Genomic DNA, 21,692 nt, shown 5'->3' with positions numbered 1-21,692 from the left:
TAATAGTATTAAATTAGAAATCAGTAACTGTAAGATAAATAAAAACAAACCACATACTGAAAATGAAGCAAACATACCTCTAAATAACCCCTGACCGAAAAAAAATTTGTGATTTTTAGAAATATCTTGAATGGAATAATAATGAAAACTTAAATCATCATTTGTGAGGCAGAGCTAAAGTAGTTTAGAAAGGCAGGAAACAATACATGTTGGAGAGGATGTGGAGAAAGGGGAACCCTCTTGCACTGCTGGTGGGAATGTGACCTGGTGCAGCCACTCTGGAAAACTGTATGGAAGGTCCTCAAAGAGTTAAAAATAGATATGCCCTACGACCCCACAATTGTACTGCTGGGGATTTACCCCAAAGATACAGATGCAATGAAACACCGGGACACCTGCACCCCGATGTTTATAGCATCAATGTCCACAATAGCCAAACTGTGGAAGGAGCCTCGGTGTCCATCGAAAGATGATGGATAAAGCAGCTGTGGTCTATGTATATGATGGAATATTCCTCAGCCATTAGAAATGACAAATACCCACCATTTGCTTCAACGTGGATGGAACTGGAGGGTATTATGCTGAGTGAAGCAAGTCAATCAGAGAAGGACAAACATTATATGGTCTCCTTCATTTGGGGAATATAAGAAATAGTGAAAGGGAATAAAGGAGAAAGGAGAAAAAATGAGTGGGAAATATCAGAAAGGGAGACAGAACATGAGAGACTCCTAACTCTGGGAAACGAACTAGGGGTGGTAGAAAGGGAGGTGGGCGGGGGGTGGGGATGACTGGGTGATGGGCACTGAGGGGGACACTTGACGGGATGAGCACTGGGTGTTATTCTGTATGTTGGTAAATTGAACACCAATAAAAATTAATTTATTAAAATAAAAAAAATAAATTTATTTAAAAAATAAATAAATAAAATAAAGCAGTTTAGATGGAAATTTACAGCTTTGAACAATTAAATCAGGGAAAAAAAAAGGGGGGGCAAGAACAATAATCTGAAATTAGACAAAGAATAGGAATAGTTAGACAAAGAATAGGAACCAAAGTAAATAAAAGTAAGGAAGTATTAAAGAGTAGAAATCAGTGAAATAACAAATGGACAAACAATAGAGAAAAATCAACAAATGAAAAGCTATTTTTTTTAAAGTTAGTATCATCAATAAACCCGTAAGGCTAATTAAAGAGAAAGAAAAAAAAGAAACATTTCCAGTATTAAGAATAAAAGAGGGAATAGCAATACAGGTTCTACAGATATTTAAAGCATAATAAGGGCTACATTATGAAAAAATGTCAATAAATTTTAAAACTGAGATGACATGGACCTATCCTTTTAAAATAAAACAGAACTATAAAGGGTTTTTTTTTAAGATTTTATTTATTTATTCATGAGAGATACACAGAGAGAGGCAGAGACACAGGCAGAGGGAGAAGCAGGCTCCATGCAGGGAGCCCGATGTGGGACTTGATTCCAGGACTCCGGGATCGCGCCCTGAGCCAAAGGCAGACACTCAACCCCTAAGCCACCCAGGAGTCCCAGAACTAGAAAGTTCTTAAGAAAAAAACATAGACTATCTTCACAACTTTGAGATAGGCAAAGATTTCTAAGACATAATAAACACTAATCATAATAAAAGATAAACTATGTAACCAAAACTTCTGCCAACTAAAAGATACACTGAGAAAATGATTAGGCAAGCCAGAGACTGAAAAAAAGTATTCATAATACATATATATGACAAAGCATATATATGTTACTCTCTCTGTGTCTAGAGTCTATGAAAAACTTCTACAAATCAACAATAAAAAGGCAAACTGTTTTTTAAATAAGCAAAATATTTAACAGATATAACACGAAAGATACACAAATAACAAATAAGCACAGGAAAATATCTTTGACCTCATTACTCATCAGGACAGGCAAATTAAAACCATAATGAGAGGACGTGCACTACTAGACTTCTGAAAATCCACTCCTCCACAAAGGCAATGGCAATACTAGTAAAAATTGTCAAAAATCAATTGTTTCAGAAATCTAGAAATTAACAAGAGACTTTCAACAATCTGACAAGAAAAATGGGTGAACCTTAATATGAACAGTAAGTTCCATGGTCTTTTAACTTCCCCTGATCTCCCTCCCCAGCTTTGTGGAGATCTTTGAAAACCAACCACCCACAATGCTGGGGAAAACCAGCAGCCTGGCAACCACTTAATGGGACAGAACAGGGTTGCAGCTTCCTAACAGTCCTTCCCCTAGAAAACTATCCCTACTTGACTTCTCTAACAGCTCCCTGAAAAGCTCCTTTTTTAGAATTTGACTTCATTTGATCCACTCAGAGCTCAAAGCTCAGTGTGCAAACAACACTACCCCAGGGTGTTTGTAAAAAAAAAAAAAAAAAAAATCAACAATTGTTTAACATCACAGCTGCCTGAGGCACCCAAATCAGTTGAGGCTAACAAAAGGATGAACAACACACAAACAAAACAACTTAAAAGGAAAAAAAAGGGAATAAGATGTCCAAAGGAAGACTTGAAACATCACAGTGTATGTCTAGGAATCTAGAAGGCCATGCACATGTCTGGGAAAGTTCTGAGAAGGGCCTCATGGCTCACCTCTGGTTGACACTGAAGCTTTGCACAAGCAGGAAGACATACTTAAAAGTTGCCTCTGGAGCTTCATGGAAATCATGTCCAACATGCACACTCAGGCCCTGGTCAGACTGGGAGAACAGATGTGTTTGAGGCATTTAAGAAATCTCTGTCCCATCGCTGGCTGGCCAGTAAGCTAACTGAGCAGAAACTTCAGTGGTTGCATGTGACAGAGTATAGGCTTCAGAAAAACAATCTGTGTAAGTCATTAAATGAACAAGCAGAGAGAAACCAAGCCCGAGGCAGGCGGGGGAAGCTGATGTCCAGAGTTGTCAGATTATACTATTTAATAAGTCTACTCAAAAAAAAAAAAAATAGGAAGAAACACAAAGAAATAGTAAAATATAGCAGGCAGAGAAAAGAAGCAGCTATCGATAAAACTATTTTTGAAGAAGTCAGACAGGGAACTTAGTAAAAAACACCTTAAATTTGCTTCTATAAATATGTTCTAAGAACCCAAACAAACCAAATCTAAAAACTTAGAGTATAATAATATCTCACTGGAAAATATCAATAAAGAAATAGATATTATAGGGATGCCTGGGTGGCTCAGTGGTTGAGCGCCTCCCTTCGGCTCAGGGCATGATCCTGGAGACCCGGGATTGAGTCCCCATGCCTGCTTCTCCCTCTACCTGTGTCCCTGCTTCTCTCTGTGTGTCTCTCATGAATAAATAAATAAAATATTGAAAGAAAGAAAGAAAGAAAGAAAGAAGAAAGAAAGAAAGAAAGAAAGAAAGAAAGAAAGAAAGAAAGAAAGAAAGAAAGAAAGAAAGAAAGAAAGAAAGAAAGAAAGAAAAAGAAAGAAACAAACTATAGAGGCCAGAGGCAGTAAGATGACATATTCAAAGTGCTGGGGGGGAAAAAAACCTATCAGCAAAGAATTCATCAAACAAAAAAAGGTAAAGTTAAGAAATTTCCAGATAACCAAAATTGAGGAAATTCATCTATCCTACAAGATCTATCCTACAAGAAATACTAAAAGGAGTCCATCCTTCAAGCTGAAATGAAAGCACACAAGACAGCAATCCAAATGTACTCAAAGACACAAAGAATGCTAGTAAAGGTCACTACACATGTAAATATAAAGACAGGATAAACAAACAAACAAAAAAGACAGGATAAACATATTGCTATTTGTAATTCTTCCCTCCTCCTGATTTAAAAGATAAGTTCAGGTAGTGATAATTAGAAAATTGTGATGAAAGATTTTAATGTATAAAGATATATTTCATATGACAATAACACCAAAAAGGGAAGTAGAAGGAAAGAGAGCTATATTAGAGCAAAGCTTTTTGTACACAATTGAAATTAAGTTATTATTAATAGGAACAAGTTTGTTTCAAGCTAAACTGTTAATTGTAATCCCTAGAGTAGCCTCTGAGGAAATAACTCAAAAAAATATAGTAAAAGAGGGGGATCCCTGGGTGGCGCAGCGGTTTGGCGCCTGCCTTTGGCCCAGGGCGCGATCCTGGAGACCCGAGATCGAATCCCACATCGGGCTCCCGGTGCATGGAGCCTGCTTCTCCCTCTGCCTATGTCTCTGCCTCTCTCTCTCTCTCTCTCTCTCTCTCTCTCTCTGTGCCTATCATAAATAAATTTTAAAAATATATATATAGTAAAAGAAAAGTGAGACAGAGTGGGAGGGGACAGACAGCGGAGTCATTAGGGAGGTAGAGTCATTGGAAACTTATGTTAGATGAAAGTGAGAGATTTCCCTCGAGGAGCACATAGTCTAGTGGAAGAATCTGAAGAGTGAACAATTATCTATCTACTTTGTGTCCAATGACTAGAAAAAAGGAAGGAGAGTAACAGGAGATGAGGCTGAGAATAAATCGTGAAAAGTAAGGAGTGACCTTGGTTTCCAAGGTATGAGGAGTCATTTAAGGAATTCTGAGAAAAGAACACATGATATTGAGCAAACAAGTGACTGCGAGTCATTAGGGAGATGCATATCACAACGAGCTACCACCCCATACTGATGAAGATGGCTGTGATAAAAAGGCAATAGTTAAGTGTTGGTGAAGATATGGAGAAATTAGAACCCTCAGACATTGTGAGTGGGAATGTAAAATGGGCAGCCTCTGTGGAGAACAGTTTGATAATTCCTCAAAATGTTAAACATAGAGTTACCATCTGACCTAGCAATTCTACTCCTAGGTGCATACCCAAAACATATGCCTGTCCAAAAACTTCTATGAATGTTCGTAACAATACCATTTGTAACAACCCAAAAGTAGAAATGAACCAAATGTCCATCAACTGATGAAGAGATAAGCAAAAAGCAGTAGAACCATACTAGAGAATATTATTAAGCCATAAGAGGAATCCCATACTGATAGGTGCTATGACATGGATGAACCTTGGAAACACTATGATAAATGAAAAAAGGTGACGCAAAGGCCACGTATATTGTACGATCTCATGTATATGAAATATTCAGGGTAGGCAATCTAAAGAAACAGAAAATATATTAGTGATTGCCAAAGGCTGGGGGGGGGGGCAGCTTACAGCTGTCGGAGGACAAAACAAGGAGTGACTGTTAATTGGTACGAGGTTTCTTAGGGGTGTGATGAAAATGTTCTGAAGTTAGATAGGGGCATGGCTGCACAACTCTGTGAATATATTAAAAACTACTGAGTTGTACACTTTAAAAAGGTAAATTTGGGGGAAGCCTGGGTGGCTCAGAGGTTTGGTCCAGGGAGTGATGCTGGAGACCTGGGATCAAGTCCCCTGTCGGGCTCCCTGCATGGAGCCTGCTTCTCCCTCTGCCTCTGTCTCTGCCTCTCTCTCTCTGTGTCTCTCATGAGTAAATAAATCAAATCTTTAAAAACAAAACAAACAAACAAAAAAAGGTAAACTTTTTAAAAAGGTAAGTTTTACATTAATCAATTATATCTCAATAAAGCTGTTGTAAAACAAAAACCATGGTAAGTTACTATTTCACACCTACTAGAATGAGTAAGCTCAAAAAGACTGGAAATTCTAGTGTTGGCAATGATATAGAACATCACTGTTGGTCAAAGGGTAAAATAGCATAACTACCTTGGAGAATTGTTTGGCAGTGTCTTATAAAGTTAAACAGCCATCCATCCTATGACACATCAATTCAACTCCTAGTTATTTATTCAAGAGAAATGAAAAGTTATGACTACAAGACTTGTACAGGAATGTTCATAGCACCTTATTCATAACAGTCTAAAAATGAAAACCCTCCAAATGTCTATCAACAGAACAGATAAACAAATTGTGGTATATTTATAAAATGGAATACTACTTAGCAATTAAAAACAAATCGATAAGCCCGGGAACATGGATGAATTCCAAAATCATTATCTTGTTGGAAAGAAGCCAAATACACACACAGAAAAACTTTATACTATATATAAAACTAAAGAACAGGCAAAGCTAATCCATCATGGTAGAAAAAAAGAACACTGGCTTCCAGAGCAGACCAGAGGGGAAGGAGCACAAAAGAATATTCAGGTGATGAAAGTAATCTTGGTGGTTATATAAGTTTATATAATTATCAAAATTAACTAAAATGAATATGTAAAATCTGTGCATTTTATTATATGGACATTTTATCCCAACTTAAAAAAAGAAAGAGTAGTACATGAAAAAATAACAGACATATATCGATAAATGTTAAAACTGAATGAAAAGTACATCATGTTTATACTGTTATTTCTAGCTTTGCATATGCTGAAAATTCCCATAATGAAAAGTTAAAAGTTAATCATTCATAAATAAATGACTACTTCTTACTGTAGTTCTGTGGCACGAGTTCTGGGCTCTTAGGAGTTTTCAACTTGTAGGATACCTCTCCAATATTAACTGTTTCACCTAAAAAGATAATAAGGAAACACACCATTACAAGAGACAAGAAAACCACACACTATGCCTTTCCCAACCATGACCACCCCAACTATTATAGAAATGTACCACACACCTGTCTGTGTTTGGCCCCATGGACATACCTGTCTACATTAACCACTATGTCCTCAAACTTGTATCCAAAGTATAGATTATATAATGGAAAAATGAAGCATTGGTGAAATTCACATTTTAAATGCTACATCAGCAAAAAAAGGCAAAGTACAATAGAATTTTATCCACTGGCCTTATTTTCTCATTAATAGCAATACTAGTAAAGTCAACAGCAATACAGAAGGATGTATTTTGTTTAAGATCATCCAAAGCACCCATACGGTGGCATCTTTAACACAATTTACAACCTTTTTATATCCTTATAGGTTCTTAATTCAACTCTATACAACTTGAAGTTGTAATCCAAAATGTAATCCAAAAATGCCATATTTCTAGGAAAGTTCCAGCCTATATGCCAAGAATTCCTACATGAAAACAGGCAAAAGTTCTCACCTCTACATGGTTCTGATTTTGTTTCATAACATTACTGTTTGGTTGATCTTCTAAACTGCAGGACTAAAACCAAAACAATCCCTGGTTTGCTCTCTCCAAGAGCAAAACAGACATACTGATCCCATCTGCACCTGGAAATTCATTTGTAAAAGGCTCAATGACAGTTAGAGAAAGTAGCTGTGCAGGGCACTTCGGTGGCTCAGTCAGTCAAGTGTCTACCTTCGGCTCAAGACATGATCCCTGGGTCCTGGGATCGAGCCTCACATCAAGTTCTCTGCTCAGAGGAGCCTGCATCTCCCTCTCCCTCTACTGCTCCCTGTTTGTGTGCTCGCTCTCTCTCTCTCAAATAATAGATAAAAATTTTTAAAAAGAAAAAGTAGTTGTGCAAAACACAACTTTCAGCATTGCCAGCTGTGAGCTAGTTAGGTATCCCAGAGACTAAGGCCTTAAATCACTGTAATAATAACAAAAGCAGCCAACCTTTGTTGAATGATTACTATCTTCTAAGTACTTTATACATTCCCAGAATAACTATGTGAAACAGAGGCTTTACAAATGAAGAAATCTGTAGCTCCATGTAAGAAAAAAAAAAAAAAGAAAGAAAGAAAGATTTTACAGATGAAGAAATATACTACAGTTTTGTGGTAAGTTGAGAGGAAACATCATGTAAAACACAGATACACTTTCTAATACAGAAAACGTGTATATTTAGAGGGTAAATCAGACTTTTCCTCCAAATTAGTCTAGATATCAACTAATACTTAATGAATACTGGCTATTTGGCAAATATTGTTATAGACATGTCATTTATGTTACTTCATTTATTTTTTTTAAAGATTTTATTTATTCATGAGAGAGGCAGAGACACAGGCAGAGGGAGAAGCAGGCTCCATGCAGGGAGCCCCACGTGGGTCTCCAGGATCACGCCCTGGACTGAAGGCGGCCCTAAACCGCTGAGCCACCCGGGCTGCCCTGTGTTACTTCATTTAATCTTAACTCCAAGTAACCTGTGGTTCCCGTGAGTTATTTCCTATAACTGCTGTAGCAGAAACCCCATCTCAAGTTAGCCTAGTAAAAGTCACTGCAGTTTCTGTTGCAGCAGTTACGGGAGGGAGCTTCAGGACCTCTGGGTCACTGAAGAGACCCAGGCCCAGTAACTAGTCCACAGCATGGAGGGAAGGCAGTGGACAAACAGCAGTCACACAAAGTCACACCCCAGGGTAAGTTCACTGAGACACTGCCCCTGGCACCCCTAGATCCGCACCTGAGCCACCACGACCATAGGACTTTTACCCCCATTTTCCTTTTGATATTTTTCAAACCTGTAGAAAAGTTGGGAAAGGACTATTTTAAGTTCCAGAAATCAGGATCCTTCATCTGTAGTCTAGTCTTCAGATGCGTCTTCGAATAAGGACACTGCCCTCAGGTAAACTGTGGAGAACTCTGCATAATTCCCTGGTGCCTCAAAGTCCTGGGCAGGGCATTTAACTGGCCGAGCCTTGGTTCCCAGCCCTGCTGCTGGGGGCAGGCAGGAGAAAGAGCTGACCCTCTGATTTCCAGGGCAAGGTGGGGGCCGGCCCTGCCTCCTTTCAAGGATTCCACCACTTTCTCCCTCTCCCAGCCCCCTCTCCTGTTTCCTTCCTACCTCACCATGACTCCTAATCTTCCTTGCTTGCTCTTCCTCTTCTCCCACAATATTCCCCAGTTCTGCTAATGGCAACTTAATTCCTCCAGGGGCTCAGATCAGGAATCTTGCAGCCATTCTTAACTTTTCTCTCTTGCCTCCTCAGAAAATCCCACTTACTCCACTTCTCACCATGTTCTCTACCAACATAATGGTAGAGACCCCATAACCAACCCCAACCCAAGCCAGTTAGGGGTTTATTACTACTTACTTATACTAATTTTCTCACTTGAAAAGCATTAAATCTCACCTACTGACAGTTCTCCTGTCTCAACTCTTGCACCCTGCAGTTTATTCTCAACAGAGCAGCCACAGTGATCATAATAAAATAAGAGTCAAAAAAAAAAAAAAAAGTAACAGTCAAGTAGTACAAGTTCTCACTCCATCCTCATCTTTGCAATGGCCCAAAAGGCTGTTCTGCTCTGGCTCCCCCATTTCCTCTCTAACCTCCTCTCCTGCTAGTGTCCTCCCAGCTTACTCTACTCTAGCCACACTGGTCTCCACACTATTCCTTGAACATGTCAGACACATACTCATTTCAGGCTTTTGCACTGGATTTTCCTACTAACTGAAATGTTTTTCCTAAACATATCTATTTATTGATCAGGGCCCCAGCAAAAGCAGATGCTACATTCAAACTGAGTAACTAAGGAGAATATAATAAAAGAATAAAAGAGAGTATAATAAAAGTATAATAAAAGAATTTGTGAAAGTGGGACAGTGTTTAAGAAAACCAACAAAGATAGTGCAAGTATCCTGGGCTAGTGACAACAGAAAACTATTGCCACCCCTCCCCCTGAAGGGGCCTAGTGGAAGCAGGAGAGAGAGAGCAAACAGAGAGATTGAGAGTACTTAGAAAGCTTCCTAAAAGGAGCTGTGACCTTTTGTGTAGGAACACAGCAAATCTACAGTGGTGACGTGGCAACGTAGAAGAGGGGGATTAAACATGAACAAAAATTGACAGAACTAAAAGTAGAACTATGTAAATCCATCATCATACTTGAGTATTTTACTATATCTCAGTAACTGATGGAAGAGTGAGAAAAAGAAATAGAAAGATATAAAAGTAAGAATAATGATTTCTCAGCCTTTGGCTAAGATTAATTAGAAAACAGAATAAGGGGGCAGCCTGGGTAGCTCAGCGGTTGGAGACCCGGGATTGAGTCCCACGTCGGGCTCCCTGCATGGAGCCTGCTTCTCCCTCTGCCTGTGTCTCTGCCTTTCTCTCTGTGTGTCTCTCATGAATAAATAAATAAAATCTTAAAAAAGAAAACAGAATAAGGGAGATCTGAAAACACTATTAAACACTCAACATAAATGACCTTTACTGAACACTACACCCAATGAGGACAGAATGCATTTTTTTTTAAAATACACATGAAACATTCACCAACTAGATCTTAGGCTAGACCACAAAGCAAATCTTAAAAAATGTCAAAGGACTGAAATCATACAAAGTATGTTTTCTGATCAAAATGGAATTAACTGGAAATCAATAACAAAAAGATAACTGGAAAGTCTTTAAACATTTGCAAATCAAGCAAAAGGCATCTAAAAAATCTAAAGAAGCAATCACAATGGAAATCAGATTTGTTAAAAATTAAGGTAGTGATCAATTAGTCATATCTGCTGTAGGCAAAGAGGAAAATGACATTTGCCTTTCCAGCCTCAATGTTGGTATTCTTGGCCACCTTTTGTTACCATGCTATGCTTTTCCTGAATCACCTAATCTATGCCAATAGCCCAACTTTGACCTCTGTACAACTAAAGTCTTAAATGTCTCCTTTGGCTCAGATCTCTCCTGCATTCCATACCGATCAGTAGGCTACTGGACACATTACTTACATATTCCAGGATACCTCAACTTTAGCATGAGAAAAACAGAACGCTAGATTTTCTGTTGTGTGTTCTCCAACCAGCCTCAACCAACTCTACCTCTTTTATTCCCATCTCAGTGACTGATGCTTTATTCCCTGGCCTGAAAGGCCTACCCCTCTCTCATATCCCTTTTCCTTCAGACAACTACTCTTCAAGTATCCTTATCTCTTCACTGAACTTACCCTATCTTTTCCTTGTGCACACTCTCCACCTCCATCAAGAGTCCCACTCCTGTCTTTCTGCTAGCACAGTACCTGGTTCATGTTTTTCACACTGTATTACAATTATCAACTATTGTTCTTCTACAATAATTGTCTGTAGAGTGCATACTTTCTAAGGGCACAGAGCACGGCAGTCTTAAGGAGATCAGTGTTTCAGATCCTCACTTCCATGTGTTCTTCCCTAACACTGAATTGAGAATGGGCCCTACGGGTTCTCCATTCCCACAGGCCTTTTCAGGAGCCTCCCATGTATTTTACCATGGTGGACGGTGCATTGCTCCAGTGGGCTAAACAAATGAGGCATAGAACATTATGGTTTGGGAAAAGTCTCTTTTAAAGACTATTCAAATCAATATACACCTGCCTAGGAATACTTTTCCATGTCTTATATATTCCTACTAAAAGTGAAGAACAGCTTTAGAAATGACTGGACTAAATAAAAATCATGAAATTAAAAAAAAAAAAAAAAAAGAAATGACTGGACTATTTTGGCCTGTGTCAAATAGAGTACATTGCAGAGCAGAGACGTGAGAGTTAATATTGTCAAATAATCCAAGCTGGGAGAGTTCAGAGTACAAAGCAAAGAAAGCTTCAAAAACTGGCTCTTCACATATTAAAGGTAAGCTGTTTTTTCAGCTTTTCTCTCATACTTCTCTTGAGAACATACTGTTCACACACACACACACACACAAAGGCACCTCTGAACATCTGAAGCAGTACATATGATTGATGCTGATCCATTTTAATGTAACTGAAATAGTTTTCAATACTACCAAAATTTTCACAGTACACTGGATAAAAACCACAGAAAGAACTTTTAAATGTTTCTTTCAGGTCAGATGTTTATCTTCCAAAAAGGGAGTTAAAAATTTATTCTCAAATGTTACCATGAAATATTCATTCCAATTATAGTCATTCCTCATCTTACAAACGGTTCTTTTCTCTTACTATGAAAATGTTCTGTACTAGCTTCTGAACCAGTGAGTTTTCATTTCACTAAGTACAATGTCTTAAGTTTGGTCAGGAGTCTAAACAAACTGATGAATTTATTTCTGATGTTTATACATGACTTTAATTGTTATCTAAAGCCCACATACAAAGTTCATTACACATTTAACAGATAATATCATGCCTTCTACCATAGTCCTCATTACATAATTTATTTTAACTGCTGTTACATTATTTATTATAAATTATTAAAGAACAAAATTGCATTACCATATATCATGAAACAGGTAATTTAAATATGTAACCACTAGACTCCTTTATTCTTATCTTTAATGTATTTAGTAATCAAGCCTATAAAATGTGGCCCATAATTCATCTTTCAGTGGCTTTTAAAACATTCTCTAAAATATATATTAACATTCATTCGAATTGAAAGGAAAAATACATTTTTTCTGTCATAAAGTCTAATTTAGCTGATTGAATTGATAGTTACAGATCACTTTTTTTAATTATGAAAACTAAAATTTGATGAAAAATTAAACAGGTGATAAAAGCATTTTCTCAAAAAAAATACTGTATTGGCAAAGGTACGCTGAATGAAGGGTTTTAATTTTATCAACTCTTTCTGATTAGACTAAACAAGCAGCCTCTTTGTGCGGAAATAACCATAGCCATTTGATAAATTTTGGTAAAGGCGTTCTACTGATCCTCCCAGAAACCGAGGCAAGAGTGATTCTAGTGGCTAGGTCAGTGACTCTACTTACAAGTCAAGCGGCATCCAATTCTTTGCTATGAACAAAACTGAAAAGGCTATAATTAAGTTGTCAAATAAAATAACATTTTTGAAAATCAACATTTTGTTTTGGCTCAGACCTAAAAAAGTCTACAAAGAACTGAGTGATATTGGTATATCAAAATTATTTACATTGCAGTAATAATAATATTCAGTTAGGGACTATTAATTACACTAATTAATATTTAACTGGGGGAAAGCACCACTCATGTTATTAATAGGTCTGTTCCCACAAAATTTTAGGTTTTTTAGAAATTTGAAACATATTGATATTCTTTTGAACAACTGTGCTTTAATAATTGCAATGATAGATATGTTTGAACATTAGATATTTTTGTTGCAGAAAAATATGATAAAGACAAAACATTTCAAGAAAAAATATTAAGATAAAATTATGAGTAAGTGTAATTGAAATACAAATTCAAGGAGATAAAAAATGCAAACTTTCTGACAGTTACTTTTTATCTATTTTTCAAAACAGAGATAGTAGCTAACAAATTACTAGGATATTCTGATTCCAATTAAAAGATATACTTTGACTTGTTAACAATCTTTGTTTTAAATGTCAATATTTACAACATACTGGAAAACACCAGACTCCGCAACTATCTATCCTTGTCAGGAAAATTTCTAGATATCAACTCAAAATATACAAAGGGATACATGTTTGCTAAGTCCTTTTAGGAGAAAAGTGAGAAAAATGCTTGAAGATCACTGTTCGGTCTAAAAATTCTGTGGGGAGGGCCTAGGTTTTAATGATCTTTGTACTCACAGTGCAAAAAGTAATATATTAAACCAAGTAGGTATTCCATAAATGTTTGATAAATGAATAAATGAAAGATTATATCTTTTAATTAAATCCTGTTTTCTTAATTGGGTACTGTTTTAAGCCCTGTTTCACTGATTTTCTGCATTCTTTGGTAACAATCTCTCTTCCAAAATGCTCACAAAGAGCATTCATTTAAATGAAGTAGTGAGTATTAATCCATAGGGGAATGGAGATACTGATCATAACACAATAGGTAACATACTTTGGCAGAAGAAACTAACGTATACCTTTCCTCAAATATACTATTTTGGTTAAGTGCAATAATTTTTTTTTAAAGATTTTAGTTAATAATATAAGATATTCATTATGGAAACTGTTAGAATAACTAGAAGGAATTAACAAGTACAGACTTATAGAATATGCTGCTTAACATTTAATTACATTGATTACAAATAATGCAAAAAAAAGCACACATAACTCAGATTAACCTAAGTCTCTGTATAGCACAAACTATCACACAGATACGGCTACCAATAAACTGATAGATATTTTATTCAGGCATGGAAAGTTGGACTTGAAAATGAAAAGCCCTTTAAAGAATCCAAAAGATAAAACCTTCCAAATAAAGTTAAATTTAAGGCTCATTTAGAGTAATAAGGCTCGCTTTTTTCACTTGCAATGCTCCTAATTTAAAGGAATTTCCCAAAGATTTGTAGGAAAATAATTTCTATATTCAAACAATAATAGTATCTTTTAAATAATACTTATTCTTGTACAAACCCCTTTGGATATTATGTACTTGATGTTTAGCAGACAGCTATTTTGTTTTACCTGCTCAATATTATTTCCCCGTTGGACAAAAGAACTCCTCACTCTAGTGGGGAAGCTCAACCCATTTGGTTTAGGTAGAGTACCACTCCTCCCACCTTTTACCCCTGCACCAAAACCTCCAGAAGTAAGTATCCTGCCCAACCCTTGACAGAACATTCCACCATCTGGCCACAATGATTGGTTTAGAGATGAGCACATGACCCAAGGTTGGCCAATAACTGTTCTCACAAGGATTTTTGTCAGAGCTCACAGGAAAAGATATTCTCTCTTCTAACAGTGTGAAATGTAAGGACAATCAAAACCTGGGGCTGTCAGTAAGGCTCTCACTGCTACCACTTGAAGAAATCCTGGCAGATGTTGAGACCAATACAGCAAAAAGTAAATCCAACAAATGGAGAGTGCAAAGTGGGGGAACAGTGGGGAAAGGCAGAGAGAACCCAATCCCTAAGGATGTTTGAACATCCCACATCTAGCCTGTAACCACTGGACCTCTCAACTATGTGAACCATATTTTTCTATGCACATTTTCCCCTGAGGGAAGGGAATAACTCTTGGTTAAGAATCACTGATATAGTGTACCTTTTTTTTTTTTAAGTACAAAACTTAGACCCAAGAGAAAACCAAATTTATTCGCAATTTCCAGATTAATCTGCATGTTCCTACCAAAGGTCTTCCCAAGGATTTATTAGGTTACAATTGCTGGGGGATTTTACTGCTAAATGCTTATCATAGAAGGGTCACAATGCCCTCAGAGTCAAAATAGCCTGCTCCAGGTTCAAAGTAGTTAATAATTTCCCCAAAGTTCAATACCTAGTAAACACAGAGCTAAGACTTGAACCATAGTATAGTTTTTCCCTTCACACTGCATTTCTCAGTTGAAGCAAGAGTTCTCTATTTCCCCTTACCAGAGTCATTAATTCTATTGTAGCCCAAGAATAAAATCTTAAAATCACAAAAAAATGAATTCTGGATGGATATCTATTGCACTTTTTATATATTTAAAAAATAGACAACCTGTAGCATCTGACTGGCTCAGTCAGTAGAGCATCTGACTTCATCTCAGGATTGTGAGTTCAAGCCCACACTGGGTACAGAGATTACTTAGAAAAAATAAAAATAAAAATAGACAACCTGAATGTCCAAGAATGGGAAACTGGTACAATAAATTATATGGATAAATATAAGAGCTTAATATCCACCTAAAATAATCATGTATGGCAATATTTATCACTGCTAATATGCTCACAATGAGTGAGAATTATAAAATATACATTATCCCACTTTTAAAAAAAGAAATGTGTATTTGTACAAATATTATATGCATTTTGAATGTCTAATAATATTAACAATAAAAAGTTGACAATTATGACTTTGCATGGGAGAATTAGTCCTAAGGGGATTTATATTTCACTTTTCTACAATGAACAAAAATTTCTTCTACGAAAAGTATTTTTAAAGATTTCTTTTCTTTTTTAAAAAAAGATTTCATTTATTTATTCATGAGAGGCAGAAACATAGAGGGAAAAAGCAGGCTCCTCACGGGAGCCCGATGCAAGACTGGATCCCGGGACCGAGATCACACCCTGAGCCAAAGGTAGACAGACGCTCAACCCCTGAGCCACCCAGGCATCCCTATTCAACCACATTTAAAAAGCAGAAGAAAGAAAAATTGTGCTAAAGAAAGCAATCAAAAAAGATTTAAGTGGATGAATGAGCTTCCAATTGCTGCTGTCACAAATGACCACAAATTTGGTATCTTCAAACAACATAAATTTAATCTCTTACAGTTCTTGAGGGCAGAAGTACAAAATCGGTCCCAGGAGTATAAACTCAAGGAATGGGGAGACATTCACCTCATTCATCTGTATGAGCCAGAAGTCTGATGCAAATGACTTGTCAATATTAGTCATGTATCCAGTAAATCTGAAAAGCTCTGGTAATACATCTTTATGTTTTCTTTTTTTTTTATGTTTTCATTTTTTATGCACACGACTGTGTAATCTCAGAGCAATACAATATTAGTATTAACCATTTTAGTGTGTACCACTTTTTTTTTTTTTTGCTTTATTGAATTGTTTGGTACCTCCAATTAAATGAAAGAAACATAACTTGGATATTTCCCATCACAGAGCAGGACTTCAAGTTCTCACCTTGAAAGATGAAAGAAGGTGCTGATTCCTACCATGCCTTCATCAATTGTAGGAAATATCCTTTATTTCTGAAGAGTTTTTATTTTCATTATGAATTGTTGGTGCGTGTTATCACAAGCTTTGTATCTGTTGTTATTTCTTAATCAAAAAAAAATTTTTAGGTACAGCAGACATATAATAGTATATTAGTCCAACATAAGGAGTCAACAATTATATGCATTATATAATGCTTAGCATATGAAGTACAGTTATCATGCATCACACAAAAAATTATCACAATATTACTGATTATATTCTTTAACTGTATTTTTCATCCCTGTGGCTCATTGTTATATAATAAATATTTCTTTAAACAAATTTATTTCATACACAAAGTCATAAAGATAAGACAGTGAATCCTTTTAAAAACAATGCTGTTAAATGACAGCACTAAACATATTATGGTGGATTTATACAGGTACGTTTCCAAGTTTATCACTTGATCTTGCTCCATGGTATATCTAAACCTGTTTAATGTCAGGATCCTACTGAACCAACCTGTTTGGCTCCATCCATGAGAACACCAATAATCTTTATTGAAAACTTTTTACAGTAGCTTACCTCCTTGTGAGCCTCTTTGTTCCTAAAACTAAGAGAAAATACTAACTGAAGTGTAAAGAGGTATTAAAAATTTATAAATTGTGGACACTTGAACTATCCAATAGCAAAGGATAAAAAGCAGTGGGTTTGGGGATTTTTTTTTTTTTTTACATAAAAGACCCCCTCTTCCATCTGCTTATCAGGCTTTGTAAAGCTCCTATCTTGAAGACCCACAAGGCATTCCAGCCTCTTCTGCTCCTTCTCCGTATGAATTTTAGCATTATGAGTCACTGAGTGCTCATTATGTACAAAACGTTGACAGGCACCAAAAAGAATATAAAGACATACATACATTCCAGGAGACAAGAACAGTATAAGATGTGAATCTATTGTTTCTGTACCTTGTTGCTCTTTTTCCAAACTACTAGCAAGCAAGGTCAATTACACAGAGAAATGAGTTACTGACACAGACAGGTGAGTTACTGGTCACATGTGTCTATGCAGGCTGGGAGCATCTCCCCAACCTAAACTGTAACTGATTACAACATAGTGCTATTTGTGGTTTTATTTTATCTGTGTATGACCTCTGGTTCAAAATGAGACATTCCAACCTTGATGGCCAACATTATGTCCGCGGATAGCCAAGAGCCTGCCTCCTGTTTACCTGGCTCTCAATTTTTTTTTTAATAGAGCCCACATCTCTGGTGAGGATCCAATAGCACTGATCCACAGTCCTCCTTCCTTCAACTTTGCAACAGCAAGGCAAGTAGGTTTAGCACAATTTACTCCCTGTGGTCTGATCCTGCCAAGGTCAGTGACTGAGTCTAAGAAGTTAATATGTTGTCTGTAATGTGTTCATGAGTCTCACATTTGAAGCAAACCCTGCACTTTGATTTGCTGGACATAATTTTTTAAGTTCGTATGAATTAACTTTTTTCCATATGCCTACTCAACTAGTTCTAACAATTCTAGACCTAAAGTGACTGGTTTTATTTCACCTAAAGCCAAGGAAATGGAGTAACTCTCGTAGCTGAAAATGAATATACTAAGAATCATAAAGAAGTTAACTTTTATTGAACATTAATATGTGGCAGGAAGTATATGAATCAAATCCTCACAACAATCCTATCAAATATACTCTCCTTACCCTCATTTTACAGTTAAGAAAAGTAGGACACAAAAGTAAGCCACCCACCCTCAAGTCTCCATATCCAGACGGTGCAAAAATGGACTCCAACTCATTTGTTTAACTCCAAAGCCCAAGTTATAGATTATGCTGCACTTCTACCCTTGTCCTCTCTGCTTTCTAAGACAAAGAAGCAACAAACAAAAACCTCTATCAAACAAACACCCTACAGTCAAAATAAGTGGTAAAGAGGCAGAATTTGAAATCACAACTCTACACAGGAAAAAGAAAAAAAAATTTTGTTGAATGAATGAATGAATGAAATGAATGAATGAATGAATGGAATGTATGGGACCTAAACTTCACCACAACGAAAATGATTGGGACGGGGTTGGAAGACAAACAAGGAAACCTGCAACTTCCTAGTAAAAACCTCATTATTCTAAGCAACAATGACACTGGCAAAACATTGCTTCCAATCACCTTGCCATTCAAGAGCCACAACACACATCCCTCTCCTTAAACAGCACAAATGCTGACTCTGACATAAAACAAAACCAAACCAAACAAAAACAAGATTCCTAAAACCAGCTCTGGTGGATGCAAACAAACAAACCACACACACACACACACACACACAAAAAAAAAAAAAAAAAAAAAAAAACACACAAAACAAAGCAAAAGAAACACCAAAAAGCTGAGCTTAGAAATCAGAGCACTGATTCTACAGCTGTCACTAGTTAGGGGTGTGATCGCCTCCAAGACACTTTTTCTCTTCTGAGTACCTGAGTCTCAGGTACTCAACTGTGCACTCATGAGTCTTAAAATTAAGTTGTGGGGCACCTGAGTGGCTCAGCAGTTGAGCACCTGCCTGCAGCCCAGGATGTGACCCTGAAGACCTGGGATCGAGTCCCACATCGGGCTCCCTGCATGGAGCCTGCTTCTCCCTCTGCCTGTGTCTCTGCCATTCTCTCTCTCTCTCTCTCTTAAATAAATAAATAATAAATAAATAAAATCTTTAAAAATAAAAAAAACACATAAAACTAAGTTGTGACTTTCAGCTCTAACAAGATGTGAGCGCTGTGAGAAAGGAAAGCCCCTCTGGAAAATTCAGAAAGGCTTGTGCCATACATTTAAAACACTGTAACGATGGGACGGATCCTTGGCGAGAAGGTGCACCTGCCGAGCCGCCGCTAGCCCAGCGAGGGTGCACCTGCCGAGCCGCCGCTAGCCCAGCGAGGGTGCACCTGCCGAGCCGCCGCTAGCCCAGCGAGGGTGCACCTGCCGAGCCGCCGCTAGCCCCGGCGGGAAGAGGACGCAGCCCGGCCCCCAGGCCGCCGACACTCGGAGGGCAAGGTCAAGCCCGGGTCTCAACAGCTCCCGAGGGCTGCGGGCTGCCTCCACCCCAAACCGGCTTCGGGGGGTACGGCGGCCGCGGCGGGGGAGGGGAGGGCACTACCCCGGGTCACCCCGGGCTGCAGGAGGAGGCCGGGAGAGCGCAGGCGCGCGGCCCCGCGTCACACAGCACCGGCCGCGAGAGGCGGACGCGAGCCTCGGGGTCCCGCTTCCCGCGCTTCCCGCGCTTCCCGCGCGGCGCTCCTCCCGAAGCCAAGCAGCACGGGGAGGGGTGCGGGGGAGCGCGGGGCGTCGCGGGGTTACCTGTGTCGGCCCCCGCCCCGGCCTGCAGCAGTCGGACCTCCGCCCGCCCGGCGCCGCCGGGCCTGCCCCGCACCACCTGCCGCAGGAGCAGCCGCACGCGCCGCGCCGCCGGGCCGCCGGGGCCGCCGGGCGCGCCGAGGAGCAGGAGCCGGGACTGCATGGCCGCCGCGGGGAGGGGGGCGGGGGGCGGCGCTGCGGCGGCCGGGGAGCGGGTCCCCGGCGAGCGGCGTCCGGGACCAGGCAGCGGAGGCGGCGCGGCGAGAGGGACCGGAAGCGGCGCCGGGTCCGCCGGAAACTCCTTCCCCCCGGCGCCGCGGGCTCGGCCGAGTGGGGCCCGTGCGGGCGCAGGGACCCCGCGGAGCGCGAACCCCGGGAGCCCGCCCCCGCCCGCGGCGCGGGGAAGCCGAGCTGCGGAGCTCACCTCGCGCCCCTGCGAGCGCTCACCTGCCTCCGCCCGGCCGGCCTCGCTCGGTCCCCTGCAGGCCCGCAAGCTGGGTCCGGGTGGGGGGTGGGGGGGACGCCTACGGGTTTTAGGAGCGCTTGCTGGTGCAGCTCCCGGGATCCTTGTACGGGGCTCCCTCTCTCCATCAGCGGCCCCGTCTTATCATTATTGTGCGCTTTCCTTGCGAGCTGCTTCACACCACACCTGTTTCCATACAGTGTCTTTTTTTTTTTGCATACAGTGTCTTTTATTTATTTATTTATTTATTTATTTATTTATTTTATAAATATAAATAAAAATCTATTTATTATATAAATAAAAATAAAAATGAATATATTTTTTATTTATTTCTCCATGAGATCCAGAGAGCAGAGACACAGGCAGAGGGGGAAGCAGGTTCTTTGCAGGAGCCTGATGTGGGACTCGATCCCGTGACCCCGGGGTCACGCCCTGAGCCCAAGGCAGGCGCTCAACCCTGAGCCCCCCAGGCCTCCCTCCACACACCGTTTTAAAAGCCTCGTCCTTTATCTTTCTCCCCCTATCTTTTGATTACCACGTCTTGCATGCTAAATGCAAAAGTCACATCTTTAGTGATAACATACAAATCGCCGGAATGTGAGAAAGGACCCACATCAAGCCCCTGTTCAGGCGTTCTGCGGTGGAAGAGTCAAGTAAATATAACTCATGTCTTTTTTTTTTAATTTTTATTTATTTATGATAGTCACACAGAGAGAGAGAGAGAGAGAGGCAGAGACACAGGCAGAGGGAGAAGCAGGCTGCATGCACCAGGGGCCAGACGTGGGATTCGATCCCGGGTCTCCAGGATCGCGCCCTGGGCCAAAGGCAGGCGCCTAACCACTGCGCCACCCAGGGATCCCATAACTCATGTCTTTAGAGAAAAAAAGTAAGGACGCTGGCTGAAGCTGGCTCCCTGTTGCGCATGCCAAAGGCGAAAGGGGGCCTACCCAAAGCCAGCTAAAGCCTGATCTAATTATACGGCATCCCCAAAATGTCAGGAGTGAACGGGCCAAGGCCAAGGGTTTAAATCGGTTTGTTAGCAAGGGTGCAGGACAAACAGCAACAGAACAGCAGAAAGAATGCAGAAGGCTTCACCTGCAGCTAGAGGCCTTGGTAATTCTGGAGCTGTCACTATCTTTGACTCTACATGGAGCACTGCCTATGTCAGGACCTTGTGAGGGGTGCTGAGAGGTGGTAGGTGGCCATAAAAGATAAGCTGAGCTGGATGAGGCTTTGTGCATCTTGCCGAGGACTTGGACCTAAGGGGTGAAGGCTGAAACAGACTTCTAACCTAGTTAGGACATAGTCAAAATAAGGGTAAATGTTTGCAAAGTGCATTACAACATGGTTTCATGCATGTGTTCTCATATGATCTTCAGCCCTCTGAGACTGCTGGGGGAAAATGATGGAAATGTAGGATGTAACAGTGTACGAAATGTTTTCCCCACTTTGAGTTCATTCTATGTGCCAGGTGTTATGCTAAACACTCCCATGCAATACTTCATTTCACACTATGATTGAGGTGCTGTTATTATCCTCTATTCTATAGGTGAGGACAC

At 39.5% G+C, this 21,692-nt stretch overlaps 1 protein-coding gene across 2 annotated transcripts in view; it reads right to left on the bottom strand.

Annotated features, from left to right (window-relative positions):
- VWA8 (von Willebrand factor A domain containing 8) overlaps positions 1-19,927 on the bottom strand; it is a 342,943-nt gene extending 323,016 nt beyond the window's left edge. The window contains exons 1-2 of one of the 2 annotated variants that reach the window (XM_055335701.1): positions 19,674-19,927; positions 6,421-6,498 (exon numbers count right to left, since the gene is read on the bottom strand). In XM_055335701.1, coding sequence (XP_055191676.1) covers positions 6,421-6,498; positions 19,674-19,833 — 238 coding nt within the window. In that variant the 5' untranslated portion in view covers positions 19,834-19,927. Of the gene's footprint in view, positions 1-6,420; positions 6,499-19,673 lie in introns of those variants that run through there. The other variant, XM_055335702.1, reaches the window with a different exon arrangement.
- Between the last annotated feature and the right edge of the window lie 1,765 nt (positions 19,928-21,692).

Source organism: Nyctereutes procyonoides, unplaced genomic scaffold, assembly GCF_905146905.1.
Source record: "Nyctereutes procyonoides isolate TBG_1078 unplaced genomic scaffold, NYPRO_anot_genome, whole genome shotgun sequence".
Classification (NCBI taxonomy): Eukaryota; Metazoa; Chordata; class Mammalia; order Carnivora; family Canidae; genus Nyctereutes; species Nyctereutes procyonoides.
The sequence above is the reverse complement of the archived record's forward strand: the minus strand, read 5'-3'. Positions and strand labels throughout refer to the sequence as shown.